We start from the raw sequence: 26,399 nt of genomic DNA on the forward strand, positions 1-26,399 counted from the left end.
GGTGGAGGGGGCTGAGGTGGAGCTCAATCTTACCTGAGCCAAAATCAAGAGTCAGAAGCTCAACCCACTGAGCCACTCAGGTGCCCCAAACTGCTAATTTTTATGAAAGGATTTATAGATGATAGATGATAGATAGATAGATAGATAGATAGATAGATGATAGATAAATAGATATCTGTGCATGATTTACTCTAATAAAAATGTTTTAAAAGTAAAGGCCAAAGAATAAGCAAGGAAAAAAAAATCTTCGTATTTTAGATCTTACAAAAATCTTCTTCTTAAAATAGGTAGATGCTATAAATTTGAAGACTAAAAGAATACAGGGTAGGAAACCAGGATTGATACTCTTACAAATGCATTCACTATGGAAAGAAGAAGAAAGCAAGTTTTTTAAAAAGTTGAGTTCATAAATGAAAATCTCTCTGTTTTGATTGGTCATTGGATCCCCAGGGAACCAACCCTAAAGAAGACTGAGAGCAAATGGGTATTTGATCTTTGAGATCTACTTATTGCTTTCTGACTCTGAGAACATGAAAGGCAGATGAAATTTCTCCACTCTGAGATTATCCTGGGAGCTGAAAAACAGGCAGAGCTCTTAAACCCAAAGGCGCATGGACCTTATATAAATAAGAAAGGAAAAAGAGAATAATCTTTCTACCTTACATATTTCAGAGAGCCCTCTGATTCTATGGTGGTGGCATGCTTTGTGGGTTCCTATTTATCACAATGATTTATGTTGTACTTGCTAAGAAATACAGGATGGTATTCCTTTCCTCCTGCTATAGACTATTTTTGAAAATCTCATCTGCTGCCTGTTTATAGTGAATATTCATTGCCTTTATAATAATATCTATAATAAATATAATTTATATAATAAAAACCAAGCTAAAAATGACAATCTGCTTTCTAAGAATTGTGACCACATACCTTATTTTTATTATACTCTGGTCATTGTTTAATAGAAGATAATTTATGGAGAGTCTCTAAAAAACTATAAAAGCCTCTGTTATTTGCCAATATCGGGTTTGCATTGGAAAAAGAAAAAAGAAATTAAGTTGAACGTTGTAATTTCAACTTTAAGCTTTTATATTAATTCTCAAGTACTTGCCACTCTGTACAAATCTACTTAAACTGTGTTTGGCGTACTTTTAAAAATTAAAAGAAAAAAAAAGGATTTCAAACCTTGGGTTGTCCAATCCTCTAGATAACCCTTGTTCTACCCTGCCCCAACAGGTCAGGGAAGGCATCTCACCTACCTTTCTGCCTTATTTCCAAACCTCAGAAAAAATGTTGACACTTTCTGGTTACCATGTCTTATGTTCCAGGACCTGTTTGCCCTTGGGTCTGTGCCTCACCTTATTCCCACTCTGCCCTGTGTCCATCACAGCTAGATTTCCCAGGTTCCTGTGTAAACTGGCACCTGGATAGATTTGGCCAGTGGCTGATACCATCAGAAGATTGCAGGATAGGTAAGGAGGAAGAGAAAAGCCAGGGTATTTCCTTCTCCCTCTCTGCTTCTAGGAAGCCTTACTTGTGTCAGTTGTGTCTTTTCTATGGTTCCAGATGCCTGTGCAGTAGACCTGTACTTTCTTTCCATAGTTTTTTAATGCATATTTCACCAAAAATCTATTTTAATTATTACTTTCTTTCTCTGCTAGCGTATTTTTGAAGTCTGTTGTTACATGGTACTGTATTAATTAAGAGCAAATGTCGTGAGCCCACTTTTAAACATAACTTTGTTATTTTTGGTGGAACTGGTGCTGAGCTTTCTTTACTCAGCCAATGCAGTACTCAACTTTGCTGGTTTTCAGTCTCTTATTACTTCAGGGACACGACAGTTTCGTAGTGCTCTTTACATGCAGAGCCTCTTCATTCTCTCTAAACCACATTCTAATTTTACTTTTGTAACACTACTCAATATGCCTTTCTCTGATTTTTCAAAAAATATGTAATATGTAATAAACTGTATTATACATATGCAATACTGTACTATACAAAACTAAATAAATATGCAATAAAATAATAAATTCATTGATTATAGTTCACTGTGCTCTCATACTTTATGCTACTTCCTGTATCTTTCTTTCTCTTCTTTACAGTTACATCAAAAATTTCTTTTTGATGAAGTACCTAAATAACTTACCAAAATAACAACAATGAAGCAGAAAATTTACAGAGCTAGTACAAATGAGCATTGTCTATTTGGTATTGAAAAAAATCATAGAATATTTTTCACAAATAAAAGATAATCTTTTTCCGTGGCAGAAAAAAAAAATGATTGGAGAAAGAAGGGATAAAGAATTTAGAGCTAGAAGTAGTAGAACTAGTATAGAGAATTGAGAGAATATATATATATATATATATATATATATTTTTTTTTTCTTTTGTGTGTCTACCTCAAATCTGAAACACAGGGGCCTGTTTTCTGTTAGTTCAGTTCATGAGCATGGAACATGCGACAAACAGGTGTATATGTGATAACCACGTATAATTTTCTTTCCCTTGGCTTCACTGTGTGTCTAAAAGCCTAGAACAACTGGAGATTAACATTAACCATCAACTTATGTTTAGAATGTGTTGTGCCCTTTCAGTCTTTCTCTGTTTTGAATTCAAGATGAATTTCAACATCTTGTTATTTGTCAGTAATTTACATTTTTCATGGTGGGTGATTCTGAAACTATCAAGTAAAGGATCTGAATTCTAAGTTCAGTCACTTGTGTTGTGAGCAGTCTACTGAATATTCTACTTTAACAGGTGATTATGTCATTAAAATTATTTTTATTATTATCAAAAAACAGCAGTTGGGGTGCCTGGTTGGCTCAGTCAGCTAAGCGTGCACCTCTTGCTTTTGGCTCAGGTCATGGTCTCATGGTTTGTCATGAGATTGAGCCCCACATCAGGCTCCCTGGTGAATGTTGAGCCTGCTTGAGATTCTCTCTGTCTCCCTCTTTGCTCCTCCCCCACTCATGTTTGTGCTTACACTCTCTCTCTCTCTCTCTCTCTCCTACTCTCTCTCTCTCAAAATAAATAAATACTTAAAAAACCCAGCAATCAATTTTCCAGAAATAGATAACTTCAATGATTTCTTTCTAGTTCTTCCTTCTTTAGCATATTTCCAAATAATATGCTTTTACTATTTCTTGATTTATCAATTTCAGACTTTATCAATTGACATCCATAATAATAACTGAGGAAATAGCTCTCACATATTCACTTCACCAACTTCCTTACCCTCATCTTTTCAAAAGAGTCATACTGCTCCTTATTTAGTTTTTAAGTCACTTGTATTTGTAAGCAGTGATTTCTAAATATTATTCACTTGTCAATCAAAGCGTCAATCAAATGACTTTCCTATCTCATATAACTTTTTTCTTTCTCCTTACTTTCATAATTGTTGTATTTTTCAAATATATTTTATAATTTTATGAATGCTCACTGATCTGTCAAAACAAAGTTCCAAACATCCTGTCAGTTCCATTGTTCATCAGTTCCATTTTTTTCCCTGGAGACTTCCTCCCACTTTCTTTCCTCTGCACTCCTACTTCATCTAAACTAGTTTATTTCTAGGATGGTCACATATCTCTTATTCAGACACCTCCCTTATTCATTCATCTGCATTAGATTCATGTTATGTTCTTGTTTTGGTCAATTGCATCTCTCAAGTGGCTTCCTGAAAAAGAGTGCATGGAAAATCAAATTTTGAGAGTCATTTAATGTCTGAAAAAGCGTTTATTTTTTATTCAAATTTGATTGATAGCTTGACTGAGTATAGAATTCTAAGTTGACCCTGGACCAACTATATAATGTGCAGGGCCTGGTGCAAAATGAAAATGTAGGTCTCCTTCTTCAAAAATTAAGTATTTTGGGGTACCTGGGTGGCTCAGTCGGTTAAGCGGCCGACTTCGGCTGGGGTCATGATCTCACGGTCTGTGAGTTTGAGCCCCGCGTTGGGCTCTGTGCTGACAGCTCAGAGCCTGGAGCCTGTTTCGGATTCTGTGTCTCCCTCTCTCTCTGACCCACCCCTGTTCGTGCTCTGTCTCTCTCTGTCTCAAAAATAAATAAATGTTTAAAAAATTTTTTTTAAAAATTAAGTGTTTCAAGATGGTGACAGCAGAGTGCGAAACCAAGAGTGGTGTCTTTCTAAGCACAGGTCCTATGTGACTACCAGTTCATATGCCCTTGAAACTGACTCTGGTGGGACCTTTCAAAATGGAGATTCTTAATTCTGGGTAATTGACTTTTTTGTTACTAATTACCGCTATCCTTGATGTCTAGAATTTACTTATTTTTTTAAGTGTTTATTTTTTTATTTTGAGAGAGAGAGAGAGAGAGAGAGAGAGAGAGAGAGAGAGAGAGAATGCATGAGCCAGGGAGGGGCAAAGAGAGATAGAGAGGGTGAATCCTAAGCAGGCTCCACACAATCATCATGGAGCCCCAATAGGGGCTAGATCTCATGACCACGATATCATGACCTGAGCCGAAATCAAGAGTTGGACACTTGGGGCACCTGGGTGGCTCAGTCGGTTGAGCGTCTGACTGCAGCCCAGGTCATGATCTCACAGTTTGTGAGTTTGAGCCCCGTGTTGGGCTCTGTGCTGACAGCTCAGAACCTGGAACCGCTTCAGATTCTGTGTCTCCCTCTCTCTCTGCCCCATCCCCACTCATGCTCTCTCTCTGTCTTAAAAATAAATAAAACATTAAAAAAATTAAAAAAAAAAAAGAGCTGGACACTTAACTGACTGAACCACCCAGGTGCCCCTTGATGTCTAGAACTTTAGTTCACTAGATATTAGATCTCCTGAACTAAATGCCTCTAATTTTCTTATCTTTATTTTTTTTATTTTCCCTCTTGCTGTCTTTTTGCCTACTTTATAGGATATTAGGCTATAGGATATTAGACTTTTTCCTCTACTCCTTCTGTTGACATTTTTACATAAATCATTGGATTCATTTCCAAGAGCCCCTTCAATACCATTCATTACATTTTTAAAAAGTAGTGTTATGTTCTTGTTTCATAGATGAAAGCTCTTATTTTTCTCAAAGAAATCTCTTATTTTCTCATTTTTTTCAATGTTTTTGTTTAGTGTCTATTATTTCTGGTTTCCCCAAGTTTTTTTATTTTATTTATATTTGTCCATGTCTTTCATGTTGGAGGTTTTCCTTTCATGCTTGCTCACTGTTGACAGGCCATTAATATTAAAGAGTGTGGCTCTGAGAAGTGATTAGAACCTCTCTCTCTCTGCTTAGGTGGTGCCTTGTCACCTGCTGAGCTTCACTGAAGGGTGAGCATGCTGTGAACTGTTTGTTTCCAAAATTTTCTTTCTCTTGGGCTTTTCAGTCTTTCCCACAACGAATCTCTCAGTCTTCATTCTGTAAATAGGTAGTAGAAAGAAACCTGGGGTATCGTTCAACATACTGACTTTCATTTAATCTGTCTATTTTCAATCTGGCAGTCTTGTCTCATTTCCATGTTTGTTGTAAGTATAGGTAAGGATAGTTTCCTGCTAGTTGGGGTGGAAAAATAAATCTGAAAGCTCTAACCAATCTCCTGTTTTGAGTCTGAAGCCAGATCCCTGCATTATAAGATCTTTGGTGTCCCTATCCCCCAAGCTGTTTCAAGGTTCTATGAGGAATAATTGTCTTGCTTCTCTGTGTCATCACCTTTTGAAAGTACCTTGGTTTGTTTTTCTTTCTTGGTTTCTGTTAAGTCAGTCACCATATCTCACTGTTAAATTTTCCCAAAAATGTGTTGTGAAATTTTCTCTGCTCTTATCTTTTCTGTTATTTTTCCTCATAGCTCTTTTACCTTTTCAATCCCTTTATGTGATGTTAGTGGTATTTCATTGGTGAACAGTAGTAAAGGCATTTTTTTTTAATCCATCAGGCTTAAATATAAACCACAAATCCTTTCTGCCTACTTTTTTTTAATTTGAAAAATTATACCACATGCTCTCTGACCCAGCTAGCATCAATCATTCCCCATAGCACCCCTTTTAAGCATCAGGCTGTTCCAGTGTGAAAGTGGCAATTTGGTCTCATCCATTCTCCTCCATTTCCTATGAAGCAGCTGACCCTCAGCATTTTGTGCAGTGTCCATGAAGAAGAGCTCAGTTGATTGCTGATCACTCTAGAAAGCTGAAGTAGCTGTCCCATCAGTATGTTGCTCCTCTCCATGAATACCAGAAAAGGGTGAATATGATTAGAGTGAGCCCTCACTAATGTTAATGCCCTGTCTCTACAGTCTTTTCAGCACTCCCAGAGGACTGTACTGAAAGTATCTGAAAGTCTGGTTTGAGAGGATAGCATTGTAGGAGGTTGATACAAGTAAGGCAAAAAGGATGACATAGTCAAAATGAGTAATTTGAGGGGTAGTTAACAAAAGAGAGTATTTATATTTGTGGGATGCATGTAGGGAACCACCAGGATAATACAGTACTTCTGGGCTAGTAACATGGGGTTCCAGGTATGTGTTATCCCTGATGAGAGACAGAAAGTTTGCAAGAGAATTCTGTGGAAAGGGAGAGTGCTGCCTGACAAGTGACTTTCTATAGGGGGTGAACATCCAGAGAGAAGAGAAGAATAATACTCTGACTTCACTCTTCTTCCTCTCTTCTACCTCCTGTGATACTTCCTATTTGTGAAACCCAAATTGTCACCTGATGTATTCTTTACAACCCCTGTTAAGGGCAAGGAGAAGTGTACATTCCAGTAGAGTGCAATTGGAGGGAAAAGTGAAAGATATTTAGCACAGAGTGGCTACCTGAGCTCTGTGCTAAATATGTGTTTCCCAAAGCATATGTGTTTTCTTAGTGGTTCTTTGGTGTGTACACCTTATTCCTAATCTTTCTTCCCTAGTTTAAATAAATACCTTAATAGTAGATGAAGGTCACTACTTTTTCTTCTTCACAACACATAGATTTAAATATATATATAATATTTTTTATTTTTATTTTTTTAATCTTTATTTTTGAGAGAGAGAGAGAGAGAGAGAGAGAGAGAGAGAGAGCGGGGAAGGGGCAGAGAGAGAGGGAGACACAGAATCCAAAACAGGCTCCAGGCTCTGCACTGTCAGCATAGAGCCCGACACGGGGCTCGAACTCATGGACCATGAGATCATGACCTGAGCCGAAGTCTGATGCTTAACTGACTGAGCCACCCAAGCGCCCTAGTATTTTTAATTTTTAAATAAAATAGTTTAATACATATTTTTATTTTATATATATTATATGGTAAATAAATATATTTACTATATAAAATAATAACTATATTTTATAAATATATTTTTACATATTTATGTTTTTATAAATACAAATATATATTTAAAGCTATGATATATTTATATAGTTAAATATGTGTTTAAATATATGTGTATATAAATATATATTTAATTATTGCATATTTATTTAAACATATATCCTTTAAAGAAAATCCTGCAGTCCATACAGCCCTTAGTATTTCAGAGGGGAAACAGTAACCAGGCACAAGTGATTGGTTCCCTCTGTGGAGTCAATATGATCTTACTATTCTTTTGCCTCCAAGGAGGAAAAAATTAATCTTGAAAGCATTTCTAACTATTCTAGTGTTTGTATCGCTGTACTTAAAAGGAATTCTTCCACATAGTGGGGATTATGCATGCCCATTTCTGTAAGAAAAAGTTTACTTAAGGTAGAATGATGAATAGTTTACCTAAATTGTGATTTTTGGGAGAAGAGAGAATAATCATATATTCCTTTGTATTTAAAAAATACTCCTCACCCAAAATACTTTTCCATCATATATTCTCCACCTTAGTGGGATTAGTTTTCTCCTTTAAATGTAGAGTGTAAATTTATTTTAAAGGCCGATAATATTTGTTATACAAATTTTCCCACTGTTTTTAATGACACCTATTGCTGTGGGAATTATTTATCTCATAAAATAAAGGTAACAGGAGCTTTATAATTACTCTAACATTTGACTATCTGAAAGAAAATGTCTTAAAAATACCTTAAATCTAAATCTAAGAAGGCTTGCTTTTTAGACTAAGGTTAGGATTTAATTTCCTAAACATTGATCTGCAGAATAGGTAAGACAATTTCATTGTTTAATGGCTTCTTATTATAATTTTTTATCATGTTGGGATCAGAGGCAACAGGACTTACTGAAAACTACATAGTAGCTTCTTTGTTGATAGCCTCTATTTGTGCATTTTTGTACACTCCTGTGTGTGGCCATCTTTTGGTGCTAATGTTAAAATCTGCTAGAGACACTCTTTTAGTTTTACCTTTTATGCTTCTTAGTACGGTGTTCTTAGAACCATATCTTTCTCACTTTTATATTTCAATCAGGTCACAAATGGGGATGTTGATAGGGACTTAATGATTATCAATTCTCTTTTAAATTGCTTTCATTTATTTATTAGATTCTATGGCATTAGAGATGTCCTGGGCATTTTACATCCTAGAATTAATAAAAACTTGCATAGACACAAAAGATTTTTCAATATAAGAATAATCTTAGTTATGCAGGTGGTTCTTTTGCAAGATTGGGTCATGTAGCAGTATCTTAGAGGGTGAGTTTAGAGTATTTGAAGTACTTGATTATGAAAACAACACCATTTTATATTGAGTATTTTTTCATTTGGAAAGTGGCAGTTCTATATTTGAATATAAAAACACAAAATCATTTTCTACAGCTCAGGATTCTTTGTTCAAAGGTAGAAATTGTTTCTACTCTACAACTACTTCTTGAACCACAAAGCCAATCGGTTATGTTCAAAGATGGTGTTTCTATTTTCATTCCTGTTTTCTTCTAAGTATTCTGATCATTACAAGGTAAGGTAAGCTAAGATCAAATCTGTTCATAATATTCAGGCTGATTTATAAGCCTTATGAATTATCAAATATTAGTGTCATTCTCTTTAGGAAAAGATCATTAGGAGTGTAATGCTGCTTGATTTTTTTTGTGTCTCTACTAGTATACATTAGAACTTTAATATTTCAATAAGATTGGTGAAAAAGGAAGATATGTAAGAGAAGCATCTATTTTGCATACATCCTTTTTCTACCTCAAATTACTGATTACATATTTCATTTTTTAATTTATAATTTGGTAAAAATTGACATATGTATACACCTATGAAATCATGACCACAATTAGGAAAATGAACATCTCCCTTAATTTCAAAAGTTTCCTTGAGCTTCTTTGTAATATTTCCTTCCCTTTCCTCCCTGACCTCCCCCCCCACCCCCTCCTCCTCCTCTATTCCAGGCAACCACTGATTGATTCCTGTCATTGTAAGGATCATTTGCATTTTCTAAAATTTTGTGTAAGTGGAATCATACAGTATGCACATATCTTATTTCACTAGCATAATTATTTGGCATTTAGTCATGTCAGTAGTTCATTCCTTTTATTGCTGAGTAGAATTTTGGATGGATATGCCCTAGTTTGTTTTTTCTATTTACTATTGGGTTGTTTCCATTTGGAGGCTATTACAAATAAAGCTTCTATGAATATTTGTGTACAAGTCTCTAAAAAGACATATGTTTCTTTTCCTCTCCACCAAAGAATAGAGTGGCTGATTCATATGGTAGATACATGTTTAACTTTTTAAGAAACTGTTTTCAAAATGATTGTACCTATTTATATTACCAACAATAGTGTATGGTAATTTTTGTTGCTTTACATCTTTGCTAATATTTAGTATGATCAGTTATTTTACTTTTGGCCATTCTAATAGGTGTTTGATTGCATCTTATTATTGTTTTAATTTGAATTTTTTCTAATACTTAGTAATTTTGAGCATCTTTTCATGTTTGCAGTGAATATATGTTTTTTGGTGAAGAGTCTGTTCAAATCATTTGTAAATTTTGTATTGGTTTGTTTGTCTTGTTATTATTGAGTTCTGCAAGTTCTTTTGGATGTTTTGGATACAGATCTTTTATTAGATATATGATTTGCAAATATTTTCTCCTAGTCTATGGCTTTTCTTTTAATTCTTTTAACAATGTTTTGAAGGAGAGAAGTTCTTAATATTGATGAAGTTTAACTTACTACTTTTTCTATAGATAGTGCTTTATGTGTTGTGTACAGGACATCTTTGGCTGACTCAAGATGACAGAATTTTCTCCTATGGTTTCTTCTAGGCTCCCAGCTTTAGCATATACATTTAGATCTATGGTACATGTATGGATCAAAGTTCCTTTTACACATAAGTATTTCTATTTATCCAGCCCCATTTATTATGTAGGCTGTCTTTTTTACGCTAAATTAGCTTTGTATCTTTTCTCCAAAATCAATTCTCTATATTTGTGGCTGTCTTTCTAGGTTATATTCTGTTCCATTGATCTACAGACTTCTCTTGGTGCTAATAATGTACCAGATTATGCTATTTTTACTGTACTGATTACTGTAGCTTTAAAATAAGTCTTGAAAGGGTGCTTGGTGGCTCAGTCAATTAAGCAGCCAACTTCAACTCAGGTCATGATCTCATGTTTACGGGTTTGAGCCCCATGTCAGGTCCTGGGTTGACAGCTCAGAGCCTGGAGCCTGCTTCAGATTCTGTGTCTCCCTCTCTCTGCCCCTCCTCCACTCATGCTCTTTCTCTGTCTCTCAAAAATAAACAAAACATTTTTAAAATTTTAAAATAAGTCTTAAAGTCTTACAAGTATTGAAATTGTGTAAGTCCTCCAACTTGTTCTTTTTGTTACATTTGTTTTGACTATTCTAGGTTCTTTGCATTTCTGTATGAATTTTAGAATTAGCATGTCAATATATATAACAACAACAAAAACCTGCTAGGACATTTATTGGGATTGCATTGACTCTGTAGTTACATTTGAGGAAAATTATGCGTTAACAATATTCAGTGTTTCAATCCATGAACACATGCATTTCATTGATTTAGGTCTACTTTTATTCCTTTCAGTAATGTTTTATAGTTTTCAGTGTATAGGGCTTCCATACAGTTTGTCAGACTTATGTCAAAGAATTTCATATTTTTTGGTACTATTTTAAATGATACTGCTTTTCATTTTAATGTCAGATTATCCCATGACTACATATAGAAAGGATATTGACTTTTTCTTTTTTTTTTATATTGCAAGCTTGTTAAAATAATTTAATACTTTTAGTAACTTTTGGCATATTATATCAGATTTTCTACTTAGAGAATCATGTTGCCTGTGAACAAAAATAGTTTCATTGCTTTCTTTCCAATCTGGATGCCTTTTACTCTCGCCTTATTGCATTGGCTAAAACATCAGTACAGTGATGAATAGCTGGGGTGAGACTACACCCTTCGTTATTCGTGATGTTTGGCAGAAGCATTCAGTCACTTAACCTTACTTATGACATTAGTTGTAGATTTTTGTAACCTTTATCAAGTGAGGAAGCTCTTCTCTATTCCTGTTTATTTAGTCTATTCCTTTCTTATTTAGTCTCTTAATATAGTGAGTTACATTGATTAATTTTTTAATCTTATGATGTACTATTCTTTTAGATATTGGTGGATTTGATTTCTCAAAGTATTTTTTTTAACATTTTATTTATTTTTGAGACAGAGAGAGACAGAGCATGAACAGGGGAGGGGCAGAGAGAGAGGGAGACACAGAATCGGAAGCAGGCTCCAGGCTCTGAGCCATCAGTCCAGAGCCTGACGCGGGGCTCGAACTCACAGACTGCGAGATCGTGACCTGAGGCGAAGTCGGATGCTCAACCGACTGAGCCACCCAGGCGCCCCTGATTTCTCAAAGTATTAAGGATTGTTTACATTTATGTTCATGAGGCATATTTATTGATAGGTTGTTCCTCCTCCTCCCCTTCCTCCTCTTCCTTCTTCTGCTAATGTTTTCATCTGGTTTTGTTATAAGGGCAATTTTGACTTCTCAGAATGACATAAGATTAGGATTAGGATATAGGATTTTTTCTGGAAAAATTTGAAGACAACAGGTATTATTTTTCCTTAATATTTTTTTCATATTTCACCAATGAAGTCATATGGGCCTGAAGTTTCTTTATGTTAACACTTTAAACTGCAAATTCAGTTTACTCATTTCTTTTTGAGATTTGATAGTTTGTGTCTTTTAAGGAAATTGTTCATTCTATTTGAATTATTGAATTTATTGGCATAATGTTTTTTTACATAATTGTGTTTTAATAATGATGGTTTTAACATCCTTGCCTTCTAATCCTATCATCTTTGTCATATTTGGGCCAAGTTTGACTGATTAATTTTTATCCTCATTATGGATCAATTATCCTGCTTTCTTGTAGTCCTTATCATTTTTTTATTGGATTGGAAACCAATTGGAAAAACATCATGTACACAAAATTGAAATTATAAGGAAGCCAGAGAAATTTCAGTTTTTTTAGTGAGGAATAAATGAAGTGTGGTTTAGTTTCTAAGCTGGAAGAGAACACAATGGATGGTAATCTTCAAAGGATTTATGATATAGGTAGCACCCAAGATACTCCTATTTACTAAGCATGATTTAGGCAGTAAAAGATGAGATATGGAGAAAGGTATTTCTGTAAGAAAGGAGAGCTTCAATCTAGGATGATGTGAGAATGTTTGAGGACCAATGACTAAATCAATTTTCTTAGGGTTGTGTAAAATCAGGGTTGTGTAAAAGAAGTAATGGGGAATGTATGCATTTCAACATTTGACCATATTATGTGCATATGTCATGCTACCCCCAGAGATTATAAATACCTTGAAGACAGATACTGTGGTGTACACACAAGTGCCCATGTCTTATACATGTGTGTGTGCGTTCTTATATATGCATTCTATATATTCTTATATGTATTAATATATACGTATATAAATACATAAAATAATTTATATGTATAAATGTATATATTTACAGAGCCACAGGCATGGTAATAAATGCTTAGTATCTATTTAACTGACTGGGGTTTTCAACACCTTTTCGGCAATATCATTGACCTATAAATAGCTGGTCTATGTTTGATAGAACAGCTGTTAACTCATTTTGCTACCCAGCAAAGTAGTCAGTGGAGTCTCCAACCACAGATTAGTGGGCCAGAAACTGCACAGATTAGAACATCTAACAAGTCTACTTAACCTAAACTTTGGGAACCAGAAGAACATACCTAGACCTTAAGAACAGCATTAAGAACACTGTTTTTCACCATGCTTCTTTACTCTGATGAAAGAAACCAAATCATTATTAAAAAGATGTTTTACTAAATTAAGAGAACCTGTTCATTTTACACATGACTGATTCCTGTTTTGGTTCTGAGATTGACCCATAGGATGACTGAGTAATTAGGTAAATATAGTTATTTTTTTCTAAAAATACAAAACTTGGGGGTGCCTAGGTGGCTCAGTCAGTTAAGTGTCCGACTCTGGATTTTGGCTCACGTCATAATCTCATGGTTCATGAGACTGAGCCCTGCATTGGGCTCTGTGCTGACAGCGCAGAGCCTGCTTGTGATTCTCTCTCCCTGTCACTCTGCCCCTCCCTTGCTTTTGTGTACACGCTTTTTCTCTCTCAAAATAAACTTAAAAAATTAAAAATTTGTATAGATATATGTGGTAAAGCATTAATATTTTAGAACCTACCAGTTTCGAAATTATGATCATTTGAAAATGAATAATAAAGACATTTGACCTTTTTATCTATAAAGAGAATGAGATAATAGCCTAAATAAGATGGTTGGGGATTATTCTATGCATATAAATTATTCCATTAACCTGCTGTCCTGTTTATAAATAGTCTTTTTACAATGCAATAGTTTTGCTTTTTATGTAAATAGAACTTTGCACTCACTAAAGAAAATTAGGTGCATACAGGCAGGGGAAATAAAAGAGGAAGAAGTCCTAGTAACCCCCAAATATATATTTCCTTTCGGTCTTTTGGATCAACATAGTGAGTTTAGGAGTGTGTGGGTGGGGTGTGTGTGTGTTTGTGGATGTGACTATGCTTTTATACTTATAAATTTATCTAACTAGATTTTCTAGGTGGTAAAACCTTCTTGGAGTATTTTTTCAGAGCAATTTCTTGTGTCAGAGTATAGATTTATACCCCTATTAAAATATCAAAATGCATAACTTTGTTTTTAAACCACATCAAGATGTCTCTGTGAAAGAGCATGTTCCCTGTCAGAGGTTTCATCAGGTCTGATCTGCTGATGGGATGATACCCCTGAGGACAACTGCAGGCTGTCATGATTGCAGAAGTGCACCTGTCTGTGGGCACTTTCCCTGGGGCATCCCCTCTCATTTTCTATGATGTTTCGCCATTTTTGAATTCTGAGTCATTTCTTATTCATTTGACTTATTGGTTAGGATTGGGCTCAGCTGCACATAAAAGTCTCAAAATAATAGTAGCTTAAACACAACGTTTCTTTTTTGTTTTCTCATACGAAATAACTTCAGAGGTGGGTGACTTCGTTAGGGTGGATTCTCAGCCTGAGACTCAGGCCACTTCCATCTTCCTTGTCTGCCATTCTCTCGGGTAATTTCCGATTGCCAGATTGCCTCAAGACTCTAAATGGCTACTGGATCTTCAGACACTTCCACTGCATTTGGGCAGCAAGGAACCAGAAAGGATAAAAGAGAACCCCTTCCACCTGAGTTAGCCTTCTTCAAAATAATTGTTCCAAAAGTCTTACTCAACAACCTCCTCTTACTCTCCTTGGCCAGAAAGCTGTAAAATGACTATACTTAGCTTTAAGAGAGCTTGAAAAAATGTAGATTTTTTTAGTGGAGAGGATTTCTAACTCAAATAAAAATAGAGTTTATTTATTTATTCAGAAGAAAAGAAGCAATTATCTGAAGTACTTACTGCTTTTAAAATTAAGTCATACAACCATGAAATACAACCAAGCCGTACCAGGTACTTTTCACAAGAAGGATACATGAGGGATATATTTTTAAGTCACTGCAGACCTGTGAATTCTTTTCTTTTGCTTTCACACATAAAAGGCAATTTCACTAAATATAATGTACGTAGGTCATACACATTACAAAAATCTCTATGTGTTACTCCATTATCATCATATTCAGATAGGCTTAGTTTTCATAAGTAACCTGCTTTAGTTGTTATCTTTGATTTGTTTTGTTTTGCTGACTATATGAATGAGATGTATTTAATTTATTAATACATAGATTTTATTTTGCAATGTGGTTATCTGCTAATATTTTATCATATAAAAGCATATGATACAAAAGAGAATTATTTGTAGATTCCTGAATAAGAAGTTTTAGTCTAGGTGTGCCTTTTTCCTATGGAGAAATAATTTGTCAAAACCCTTACTGAAAATTTTAACTTGTCTTTACACCCTTAGCCTTGATATTGGAAATCATCCAAAGTAAGTTTTCAGAAAATCTGCTACACTATCTTTAAGACAATGCCTAAAAGTAGATGTACTCCATTCTCTCTGAAATACTTTTGCTCAGGAATGGAATTAAATTGTCTGCCGACTTGGGAAAATGGATAAATTGTCTTCACATTTTTTATCTATACAATGTAGAGAATAAGGAATTTGTTTTCCTTTTCTGCCTAGGATAGGGTAATATCTTCAGAAACACTTGGTTTATAATTAAAGCACAAAAATTTCTAAAAATGTTAGAAACTTATAGTAGCAATTTGTATTGTCTCACTTCATGAAATATCTATTGCTGCATAAAAAATAATCCCCAAATTTAGTGGCTTCAAACAATACCATTAATGATCTAACAGTTTCTGTGAGTCAGGATTCCAGACATGGCTTAGTTGATCCAGGCTTTAAAATTCCTCAGAGAGTTGGGACACATCATTGTATGGACAAAAGCGAGAGAAAATATTGTACAGATTTGCCTCAGGTGAAAAATCATTTCAGTAAAAATAATAAGCATTCATACATAGATTTTTTTCTCATCATAATCGTATTTTCTCATATCTTTCGCCTTTCATTTTTGTTATTGCTATATACCATGAATAATTGCCACAGTAGTGGTAAAAAAAAAGTACCCTTAAATAATTTTTTAGTTCCAGCTCTAAAGAAGCAGAGCAGCCATAGAATAAATTCTAATATTGGGAACATACTTTTATGGAAATATCTATATTGTTTTCAATTTTCAGAAAGACTGTCCTTGAAATATAGTACCTAAAATAACAATGTACACCCCTAATATTATTGAGAGGTGAATATAACTTTTAAGAGTTGTCTAAGTGAGAAAAACTGACCTTAATTATATCAAAAAACTCCTCAAAATATTTCTATTTGATGACCTACAAAGATATGTTAATAATTTAAATTGATTTGTGTATTTAATATTAAACTGTTTTCCATATGATTATAATAAATCTCCTCTTATTTCTCTCTTTTTTGACTACTTTTTTTAAAACAGACTAAGATGCTTAGTGAAGCAGCTGGAAAAAGGTGATGTTAACGTCGTAGACTTAAAGAAGAACATTGAATATGCAGCATCTGTGTTGGAAGCTGTTTATATCGATGAAACAAGGTAAGTTTTAGCCTCCTTTCCCTTTTATCTTCTTTGTCTCTCTCCCTTTTTTCCTCTTTCTTGGCCTTCATTTATCTCAAACATGAATTTAACATATCTTAGTCATGAAACCAAAATCAAAACCGTATTAAAATTTAAAGAGATTTTTTTCTTAGAGCTACTTAACTGGACTATGATTCTTTCTAAAAAACATACACATTTTAATCCAAATAGTTGAATATCAAAAAATAGTCAAACAAGTCATAAAATGAACACATTAGAGTCTCTTCTCCTCCTACATTCATTGCCCTTAGGCACAGATTTGTAAACATCAGAGACAGATGTAAGCGTGTACTGATTTTTACTGATGTAAGGATTTTCCTATTATTTCCAGATTTAAGAGTTCCTTCTGAGAAAATGGGTGTCACATGCCCATGCATTCTCATAAGATATACCTATTAGACACTCTTCAGGGCTTGTTAAGAAACAGTCCCAAATGTGTATTTGATCACTACCTAAACCTTATCACCTAGCCTCCTGCTTAGCAGAGTGGTAAGGAGATTAAGAAATGGGGATTTATTTGAAGAAGGTTGTTAGCCTAGTTCTGTGGCTCTTGACTAGGCAATTTGCCTCCCTGGGGTCATTTGGCAATGTTTGTAGACATTTTTGGTTTGGTTGATGGGAGTGTGCTACTATTTGGTGATGGGTAGAGGCTAGAGATGCTGCTACAGGAAAATCCCCCACAACAAAGAATTATACAGCCCCCATGTGTTCAATAGTATGGAGGTTAAAAAACCCTGGCCTTAAGAGAGAACTGTGCATTTCCCCTTTTTTCTCTAAGGGAATACTTACCTCAGAACCTCAAGAGAGGGTCCTGAGGATCCTACTGCTAATAGAAGACTTAGTGGAGTATGATATGACAGTTTGTAAGAGATTTGTGCACTATCTCTTGCAGTTTAGAAGGTACTGAGACCGGTTCCTGATTCTCATCTCAACAGAGTCAAAGGTGGCAGGCTAATTCAGACTACCTTGAATTCACAGGTAAAAGGGACACTGTGGAGGGAGAGAATAAACTCCTTCCAGAGCTTAGCATAGAAAAGGCACTAAGTTTTTCAAAGTCATGAAGCAGATGCAGTATAGGTCTTTTGAAGGGATTGACCAGTATTGAAAGGCAACTGCCTTCAGAAGGTGAAAAAGAGGCTGTATGTGGTGATTGTTGAATGAATGAGGGAGATAAAAGATTCAACCCAGATATCAGAGAACACATAATGGTCAAGGTAACCTCTTGGTATAGCAAGTTCTCTGAAGGATACACAAAAGCTCCCAGAAGAGAAAAATAACCAGTATTTGGTCATTTGTCACATAGATGACAACAAACACATCAGTCGTGTAATGCCTTTTGACTCCTATAATTTTCTGCCACTCCTATCACACTGTTGAATGGTAAGAAACAGCAGAGTGAGTGGTGCTGGTGATGGAACATGGAGAGTGAACATCCATCATGCCCCTTCCCTTCTGCAGGTGTCCATGTGTGAGTCATGCCTGAGCATGGGGGAGGGGAGAACTGTTAAGCCAGATGTAAAATTGAAGTTTTTTTTTTAATTTTTTAAACGTTTTATTTATTTTTGAGACAGGGAGAGACAGAGCATGAAGAGGGGAGGGTCAGAGAGAGGGAGACACAGAATTTTAAACAGGTTCCAGGCTCTGAACTGTCAGCACAGAGCCCGATGCGGGACTCAAACTCACGGACCGCGAGATCATGACCTGAGTGGAAGTCGGCCGCTTAACCGACTGAGCCACCCAGGAGCCCCTAAAATTGAAGTTTTATATGTCTATGAGTAGTGGATGAAACACACACACACACACCACTGTTGTTTCACAGGTAATAATTCACATGATTAAAAAATCAAAATAAGGTAAAAGGTGCCTCATGAACACCTTGCCTCCACCCTTATCCCACCCCAATCTACTTATATTTCCAATTCATAAATTTATGTATATTTCCAATGATCTATTACAAATTTTTATTTCATATTTTTCTGTTTTGCTTTTATGGAAAGTAGCACACTATATACACAATGTTTACTTCATTTTTTTCCCCTTAAATAAGGAAACTTGGAGATCTTCCTATATCATGATATATCATTTATGTCACTGACCTTTTTAATATCAGATGAGAATTTTCACTAATAATGGACAGAAAAGAACATGGTGCGGGTTATGTTGCACAGGTGATTTTTTTTCTGTTAACAGAACTTTTCAGTTAAAACATGACTTAGATTCATAAATTAGGGGGAAAATCATAGGCACACTTTAGGATCATAAACTATTTGCAGAATTATTTTCTTCGTTAACTTTCACTGAGTGCATATATAACGTATATGGTTCTTCTAAGTGAACAGAGATTCAAAGTTTGTATATTTTAAAAAATCTGATGTTCCTGTAATTTCCTTACTCCTTCATTTTCATGTGTGCTTTTTATTATTCACAAATTGAGTGGCCATTATGTTTAAGATTTCTTCAACCAGTCCTTGACATTTTATTTTTTATATTTATTTATAAAACTAAAGAACTTTTACCTTAAAGAATTGGAGATTTGCATTATCCATCTTATGATGGCATAATGCTAACTATCTAATTTTCATAAATATCTTGCTTTTCATTTGATAGATTTTTATATTGTATTTCCTTCCAGAAATTATGATTCTATAGATATTTTGTTAACGTAGTTCTCCATGATCCCTAATTCATTTACACATGTTACATTTGTAAGCATCATTCCTTTCATTTGAAAATTGGTTTTTTTTGTGGAAAGAAAAAAATGTTTAACTGCTTCATGGTAGAACTTGTGTGTGTGTGTGTGTGTGTGTGTGTGTGTGTGTGTGTGTTCTTTTCTAAAAAAATCCCAGTTCTTAACACTACATGATCCCCAACTTTTACTCAAATGATATAAACCTCTTCACTATTTTATTTTAATGCTTCCATGCTTCCATGGCATCTTGATTTTTAACCTGGATTAATAATAATAACCCACATTCGGACCGTCTTCCAAGGGCTCACATTAGTCTCTTCACAATCTGATGCAGTTGGCAGGATTACCATTACTTTCTTCACTTCACCAATGAGAGAACCAAAGCTCTTAGAAGTAAACATGTTTTCCAAGGGTCACAGATTTAGGCTTTGGCAAAGCTAGGCACAGAAACTAAGGTATGACTTCTGTTATTGCTTTTAGTGCTCTTTTTTCTATAACTGGCTCCTCCCGGGCTATTACTGTTGAGCAGGATGGTTTTTAATGACCTCTGAAAAATTAAGATGGCAATGCGTAAAACATTCTGACAGTTGGAATGATAGATCCTGGAAAAGCAACACCCAAATTTATAACTAAAAGCCTCTTATTATAGCCTGCTCTGTGCCAAGAAATCTTTGAAGCATTTTAATACACTATTTCATTTAATTATCGCAGCAATCCCATGGGATAGAAACATTATTACCATTTTATATACTTCATGCATAAGAGGAAACACGTTGACAGAAAAGTTACACAACCTACCCGAGGGAACACAGAAAGTAACTTAATGGATTTAGGGGCTTGGGCACCCACCTTGAGGGCTTGGCTGTTAAGCACAATTCTTATCTGCTTCCCTTGAGTAACATCTGACGTGGGCGACTTCGGAGACTTCCTGGAAATTCTGAGGAAAGCTCATATGCTGTCAGGGTTGTCAGAAGCAGTGGTGTGGATGGTGTTTGCATCACTTCCAACTCTGCCTTCAGTGATGCCACATCAGTAGCTTGAAATTGGCTACAGTGGGAGTATTTCTTTACACCGTGGAAACTGGGAAATGCAACAAGTCAGGATTTATGTTTTTGGAGAGGCTGTGGATTAACATTTACAATCATGTCCCTCATTAAACCTAAGGGTATCTCTTGTATATCTTCTAAGGCTGTGACTTCATGATAAAAAAAAAAACAGCCCAAGAAATTTTAAAGCAACAATGCTTGATGCTTGATACAATTTTTATTGTACTAATAAAAATGCAGGTACCTCTAGGATACATATCATGTTTCCAATTGACTTAGTAAGACACAGCAGTAAATTGAGAATGCTTCTGTTGAGATGTGTATATAATTATTAAAGTTGCATTTGCTTTTGAAATATTAGTAAAACATAATGATTTAGAAGGAAGAGGGATGAAGAAATATTTAGTTGCTTTTAAACTTTAAATTAAAAACCTGCTGACTTCTGTGACATTTTTTAAAGGAAAATTCTCTTTCTAGAAAAAAAAATGGTTCAGGGAGTATTCCAGAGAGGCATGGTTTTTTTTTTTTTTTTTTTTTTTGTAAATTTGGGCTGGATTGCACAAAAAGGTCAACACCTAATAAAGCAGGACAAAACAAATTATGAATCAGTTTAAAACCCATACACACGCGTGCACACACACACACACACACACATACCCGTCCCTTTTTCTGCTAAGCCTTGGTAATTTCAGGGTTTCAGTTAAGAAAACAAATCAAAACAAAACATCTCTCTTAAAGGGTGATTTAAATAAGAAAAATAGAAACAGAGTTTCTGACAGAATTTGAATTCTGACCTTCTTTGAAGGATTATAGAATAATTTCCTAAATGAATACAAGTGTTTGTTGGTTTTTTAACAAGACATTTTCAAATGTAAATGCAAATATTTTATGAGTCCTGCTTTCAGATGTGTCCCTAGAGGCTATTGTTTTTCAGAGCGGCAACAGTTGTAATCCAGAAACATGTGGCCTTAAGAGAGAGAGAGAGACAGAAAAATCTGTCTGATTGTCACTATTTAGATTTGGATATTGCCAGGCAAAGTAGCATCCGTGGCCTCATGAATTGCTATTCATGAAGGGAGGCAGCTGTCTGGGAGGGATACTTACAGAGATGGATATTATGTTTACTAATACCACTGAACAACATAATTTATATCTTCATTTTGTTAATGTGAATGGATCCAAGGCTTAGAATTACCATAGTTAGAGTGCTGACTCTGGATTTAGAAAGAATCAGTTGTTCAAAACCTGGATCCTCCATTCAATACTTCCTTTCTTTAAGCAAGTTACTTAACTTCTCTATTTCCTAGCTTCATCATCTGTAAAATAAGAATAATAACAATGCTAACCTTATAGGGCTGATCTGAGGATTAAAAGCAGCACAATACCTGATAGAGTAAAAGTTAATTAATAGACACTATTTTTACTGTACTAATAAAAATGCAGATACCTCTAGGATACATATCGTATTAAGATATATAACTTATACTTCCTAGTGAATACATAAAATAATTTCCTGAAAAATAGGTTTTGATCCTGAAAAAAAAATGAAGACAGGTGGGATGTAGTTACCTGGAAATTAAAGCAAAGTCCAAACTGCTGGAAAGGAATCTTAATAGGCTATGCCTCTTGATAAAAACGTTCTCAGTTGACTTCTGTGTCTTACTAAGTCTAAGAGTTCTTCATTTTGTGAGAGATTAACTTGAGCATGAATGCATTGATGTCAATCAGCAATTCCCGGAGTTATTCTGGTAGAAATCGAGTGAAGTCAGGGGCACCTCGGAGCTTAAGTCTCTTGAAATCATTGAGTGCAGGGATTTACCAAGGAACATTCACTCATGAAACAAATAGTTACTGAGTTCCTGAAATGAATACCAGACACACTGGTCAGTAGAATCAAGAGCACAACTGTACCCAGAGATGGTGGCTAGAGCTGTCAAGAGCCAGGAAGATCAAACTAAGCACAACGACAAATGCTGCAAACAAGAAACAGGGAGGTTGTATGTTAGAGAGGGAAACCCAAGCACGGGGACAGATTACAGGAGGAAACACTAAGTAGTGGCATTAAGTCATAATCAGAGGAACTAACATGGAGTAAGAATTGTACAGAGTTGAGATTCCAACCTGGATATGATTGGACTTGCAGGTATTCCTTTAAGTTAATGAATTTTGTTCTTTGGCAAAGCTCCCCATGCTCATTCTTAAATGCATGACTTCTAACAAAAGGACTTCCTTTTTTTTTTAATGTCTGGAAAATGCTAGGTATAGGAGCACTGAAGTTCAGAAATATAGTATCAAAGATGAGAATTTGGGGATTATAGCACAGAGGTCTGATTCTTTCATGCTTTATTTTGATTTCAATAATTGGAACTCCTTTGCTATTTCAACATGATCCCCATCCTAAAGTTTTTGAGAATGGCCAGTGAGTGTTTACTTATTTTACCCATCTTCCCTGGCTATCACTTTCCTCTGCAGCCAGGCCTCTGGCTTCAAAATGATGTATCGCTCCCCTGAAGGTCACCTATTTTTCCCTCAAATTCAGAAATCTATAGGTGGGTTCCACTCCCAAGCATGAGCTCAATACCTGCTTCCAGTTCCCTAAACTGATGATAGAATCAGCTGTAACTGCTGTAAGACCTTCCTGATGGATGCAACTCAACCCCTTCCACAGAGGTCCCCTACCAGGGATTTCTCTGAATCCTCTAAAGTCGAAGCCCATCTTCCAGAAGCCAGCTTATCCCCTATGGAAGTGCCTTTCAACATATTTTCCTATCCTGAGTTCAGGACCTCAAGCTCCAAGGCCAAGAGAAAGAAAAAGGGGCTATCAAAATTAATGTCAAGTTGTGCATTCATCTCAAGGATAAACAATTATGTTCAAAGACTATGCAGTGTAAATCCATATTTAGAAAAAAAATGACATTTTTTTCTAAAATACACTGAATCTGCAGTGTTGCAGCTGTGCTCCCAAGGAGGACATTGTGTACATTACTGTTTAGAGATTGTTAGCCTCTTGTGGTTATGTTGTATCAATCTTCTGTATGCCAGAGTAGGGCCTTCATTTTATTCTTATATAACTAAATGACCTATTCAAAAGATTTTTCATTATGAAAAAGAGCAGTTTGCCTCTGTAGATAAAATAAAGCCTCTGTAGAAAAACAACACATTATTTTTGACTTTTCAAATGTGCATTTTTCTCACTTCCAAATGCCTTCAAAAACTCTTGGAGTTCCATCTCAATATGGTCACTATGTAACCCTAGTAACTGAAGTCAGGGGACAGAATGAAATGTGAAATAGAGGTGTGGAGTAGGAAGGTAGTCAAGGACAGATGTGGAAAAGCACTGAAAGTTACTAGAGAGGAGACATCAGAAGAACAGATATAGAAGCAGGAGGCATATCTGAAGATATGAAGCACCAAAAGCCAATGGGAGCTGGGTTACTCTAAAGGGTAAATCAAATGCCACAGGGAGAACCACTGGATGCAGTTAGGAGATTCCTGATGACTCAGTGGAGTTTCAGTAAAGAGAAAAGCCACCCAGATTATAGTAGTGTGAAGAATTACTGTGGAACGGCTCAAGAAGAAATTAGATTATTTTTCAAGAATTTGCTAGTGTAGGAAAAAGCATAAATAGAACAGTTTATTAGTGGGAACACTTACTTGTTTGTTTGTTTATTTGTTTTATATTTTGCGTAGAATGGAAGGCTTCCATTAGCCTGGAGATGAAGAATGAAAAAGAGATTTGGGCCAAAGAGAAATAATAGTTATGGAAAGATTAGGTAGAGAAGTTATCCTTAGAAGTGGAAAAGCGTAAGTGGAAAATATAGATAAAGATGGAGCTTACTAACTAGTACACAGCCAAGGCTCCTCATATAAGCAAAACATAAGTAACACTGCAAAATCAGAAAGGTTAATTAGTATTTATTTTAAACTCAGGTGTCCTTTATGGGTAACAGTGCTACGATAATTATGGCCAAAATATAGACCATGGACTATAAAACTATGGGTTCAACGTGACAATGGAGAGCAAACCCTTTGTGGTTAATCTCTACAACCTGCACATATCATGATGGCACTGACTCATGTGTACTCCATGGACATTTAGAGCCAGCACAGGCAAGAAGGGAAAAAGAAGAGGACTAATGAACACCTTTCATGAATATTTCAATTGTAAGTGACAGGAAGCCCAATCAAACCACCTTCAAGAAACTCTCACTGTCCACACCCTGATGGCTAGTACTAACTATAAGCATAGGTGACTCCAGGTAAAAATGATGTCTAGGGACCCACCTCTGTGTTTTGTTTGCTCTGCAGTGGCCTCCTCCTGATCCTTTGAGTGGTAGGAAGATGGCAATAGTATTTTCAAGCTTTATATCCTCACACCTTCAAATCCAGCAGGAATGACAAAAGGTTTCTCTCCAGAGGCTCTGACAAACATAACCTTTATATTTCATTGATTCTAGTCAGGTAATACGTGTATCCCTCAAACAGTATATCCAGGGGAGGTAGGTATATAAATGCAGTGGTGAAACATCTCATGAGCCAGGAGGGGATCAATTTTATTTAAATCTCATGCTAAAAAAGAGAAAGAATAAAATCTTGCCATTTGCAGCAACGTGGATGGAACTGAAGGGTATTATGCTAAGTGAAATAAGTCAGTCAGAGAAAGACAGATATCGTATGTTTTCATTCATATGTGGAACTTGGAAAACTTAACAGAAGACCATGGGGGAAAGGGAAGGGGAAAAATAGTTATGAACAGAAAGGGAGGGAAGGAAACTGTAAGAGACTCTGAAATACAGAGAACAAACTAAGCGTTGATGTGGGGAGCAGGGGAGAGGGGAAAATGGGTGATGGGCATTGAGGAAGACACTTGTTGGGAGGAGCACTGGGTATTGTATGTAAGCGATGAATCACAGGAATCTACCCCCAAAACCAAGAGCACACTGTATACACTGTATATTATCCAACTTGACAATAAATTATATTAAGAAAATAAAATAAATCTCATGCCAAAGAATTGAGAATGGTGGAAAGTACTCCGCTAAACAATAACAACTTTGTCCTCTCTAGAGTGAAAATTATGTTAGTACCACACGTAGAGGACCTGGATCAGGCTCTGTGTGGGATTTGGAACAACTCCTATCCAGGTTTTGCTCCTACTAAGGATAAGCCCCTGGGCAAGTGTTTTTGATTTCTTCTTTCTCTAGTCACTGGTTTTCTTGCGTGGAAGATGAAGTCTCCAGCCCCTTTCTGTTCTGGAATTCTGTGGTTTTATCCATGGTTACAAAGTCCCTTATAAAGATCTGCTCATGCCTAACCTACCCTGGCCACCAGCAGGGTGATAGGAGGGAGCTGCTTATCATTTGCTTAGTGAGGGAGCACTTACAGATATGGGCCTTATGTATTAGATTGATTTTATTTGGAGGGGTCTCTGAGGAAATCAAGTTGAAAGGTATGTGCTAAGACACTGTTGGAGCTCAGTGAATCACTAAAAAGCAAATTATGATTTTTATGAACTCCATTTTTATGGTGTGAGTTGTAGGGAGGGGTGGTTGTTTGGAGTGATGTGTTTGTAGGCTGTTCTCACCCTGTGGATGGAGTGTGAAAACCAGGCTTAGAAAAAGTGCCGGTACATTTTGGGTGATTTTCATATTTTCGTCCATCTGTGGTGTGTTACTTTCTACAAACTTTCAAAAACAGCCTCAGTGGTGAAAAGGGAGAAAAAAAATCTGACCAGATCTTTTGAGAGATGACAAACAAGAAAGAGCTCCATGTATTATATAAGATCTTACTGTTTGTGAAATTTGGGGTCAATAAAATATAATTTTTTTTAGCTTTTATTCATTTTTGAGAGACAGAGCATAAGCAGGGAAGGGGCAGAGAGAGAGGGAGACACAGAATCTGAAACAGGTTCCAGGCTCTGAGCTGTCAGCACAGAGCCTGACGTGGGGCTCGAACTCACAAACTGCAAGATCATGACCTGAGCCGAAGTGGGACGCTCAACCAACTGAGCCACCCAGGTGCCCCTGGGGTCAATAAAATATAAATGAATATTTACTGGATTTGAAAAAATATCACTTTAAATATTATTCTTTCCTAATAATGATATTAATAATAATTGTTTGACAATTAATTATACCCAAGGAAACTTATTATGCAGTTTGCATTT

At 35.7% G+C, this 26,399-nt stretch overlaps 1 protein-coding gene across 5 annotated transcripts in view; it reads left to right on the plus strand.

Annotated features, from left to right (window-relative positions):
* Nucleotides 1-26,399, plus strand: part of PDE1A (phosphodiesterase 1A) — a 243,374-nt gene that overhangs the window by 128,805 nt on the left and 88,170 nt on the right. For 4 of the 5 annotated variants that reach the window (XM_047871055.1, XM_047871057.1, XM_047871058.1 and 1 more), the window contains exon 2: nt 16,343-16,456. In XM_047871055.1, the coding sequence (XP_047727011.1) occupies nt 16,343-16,456 (114 nt within the window). Of the gene's footprint in view, nt 1-8,210; nt 8,221-16,342; nt 16,457-26,399 lie in introns of those variants that run through there. The other variant, XM_047871059.1, reaches the window with a different exon arrangement.

This window comes from Prionailurus viverrinus, chromosome C1 (genome assembly GCF_022837055.1).
Source record: "Prionailurus viverrinus isolate Anna chromosome C1, UM_Priviv_1.0, whole genome shotgun sequence".
NCBI classification, from domain to species: domain Eukaryota; kingdom Metazoa; phylum Chordata; class Mammalia; order Carnivora; family Felidae; genus Prionailurus; species Prionailurus viverrinus.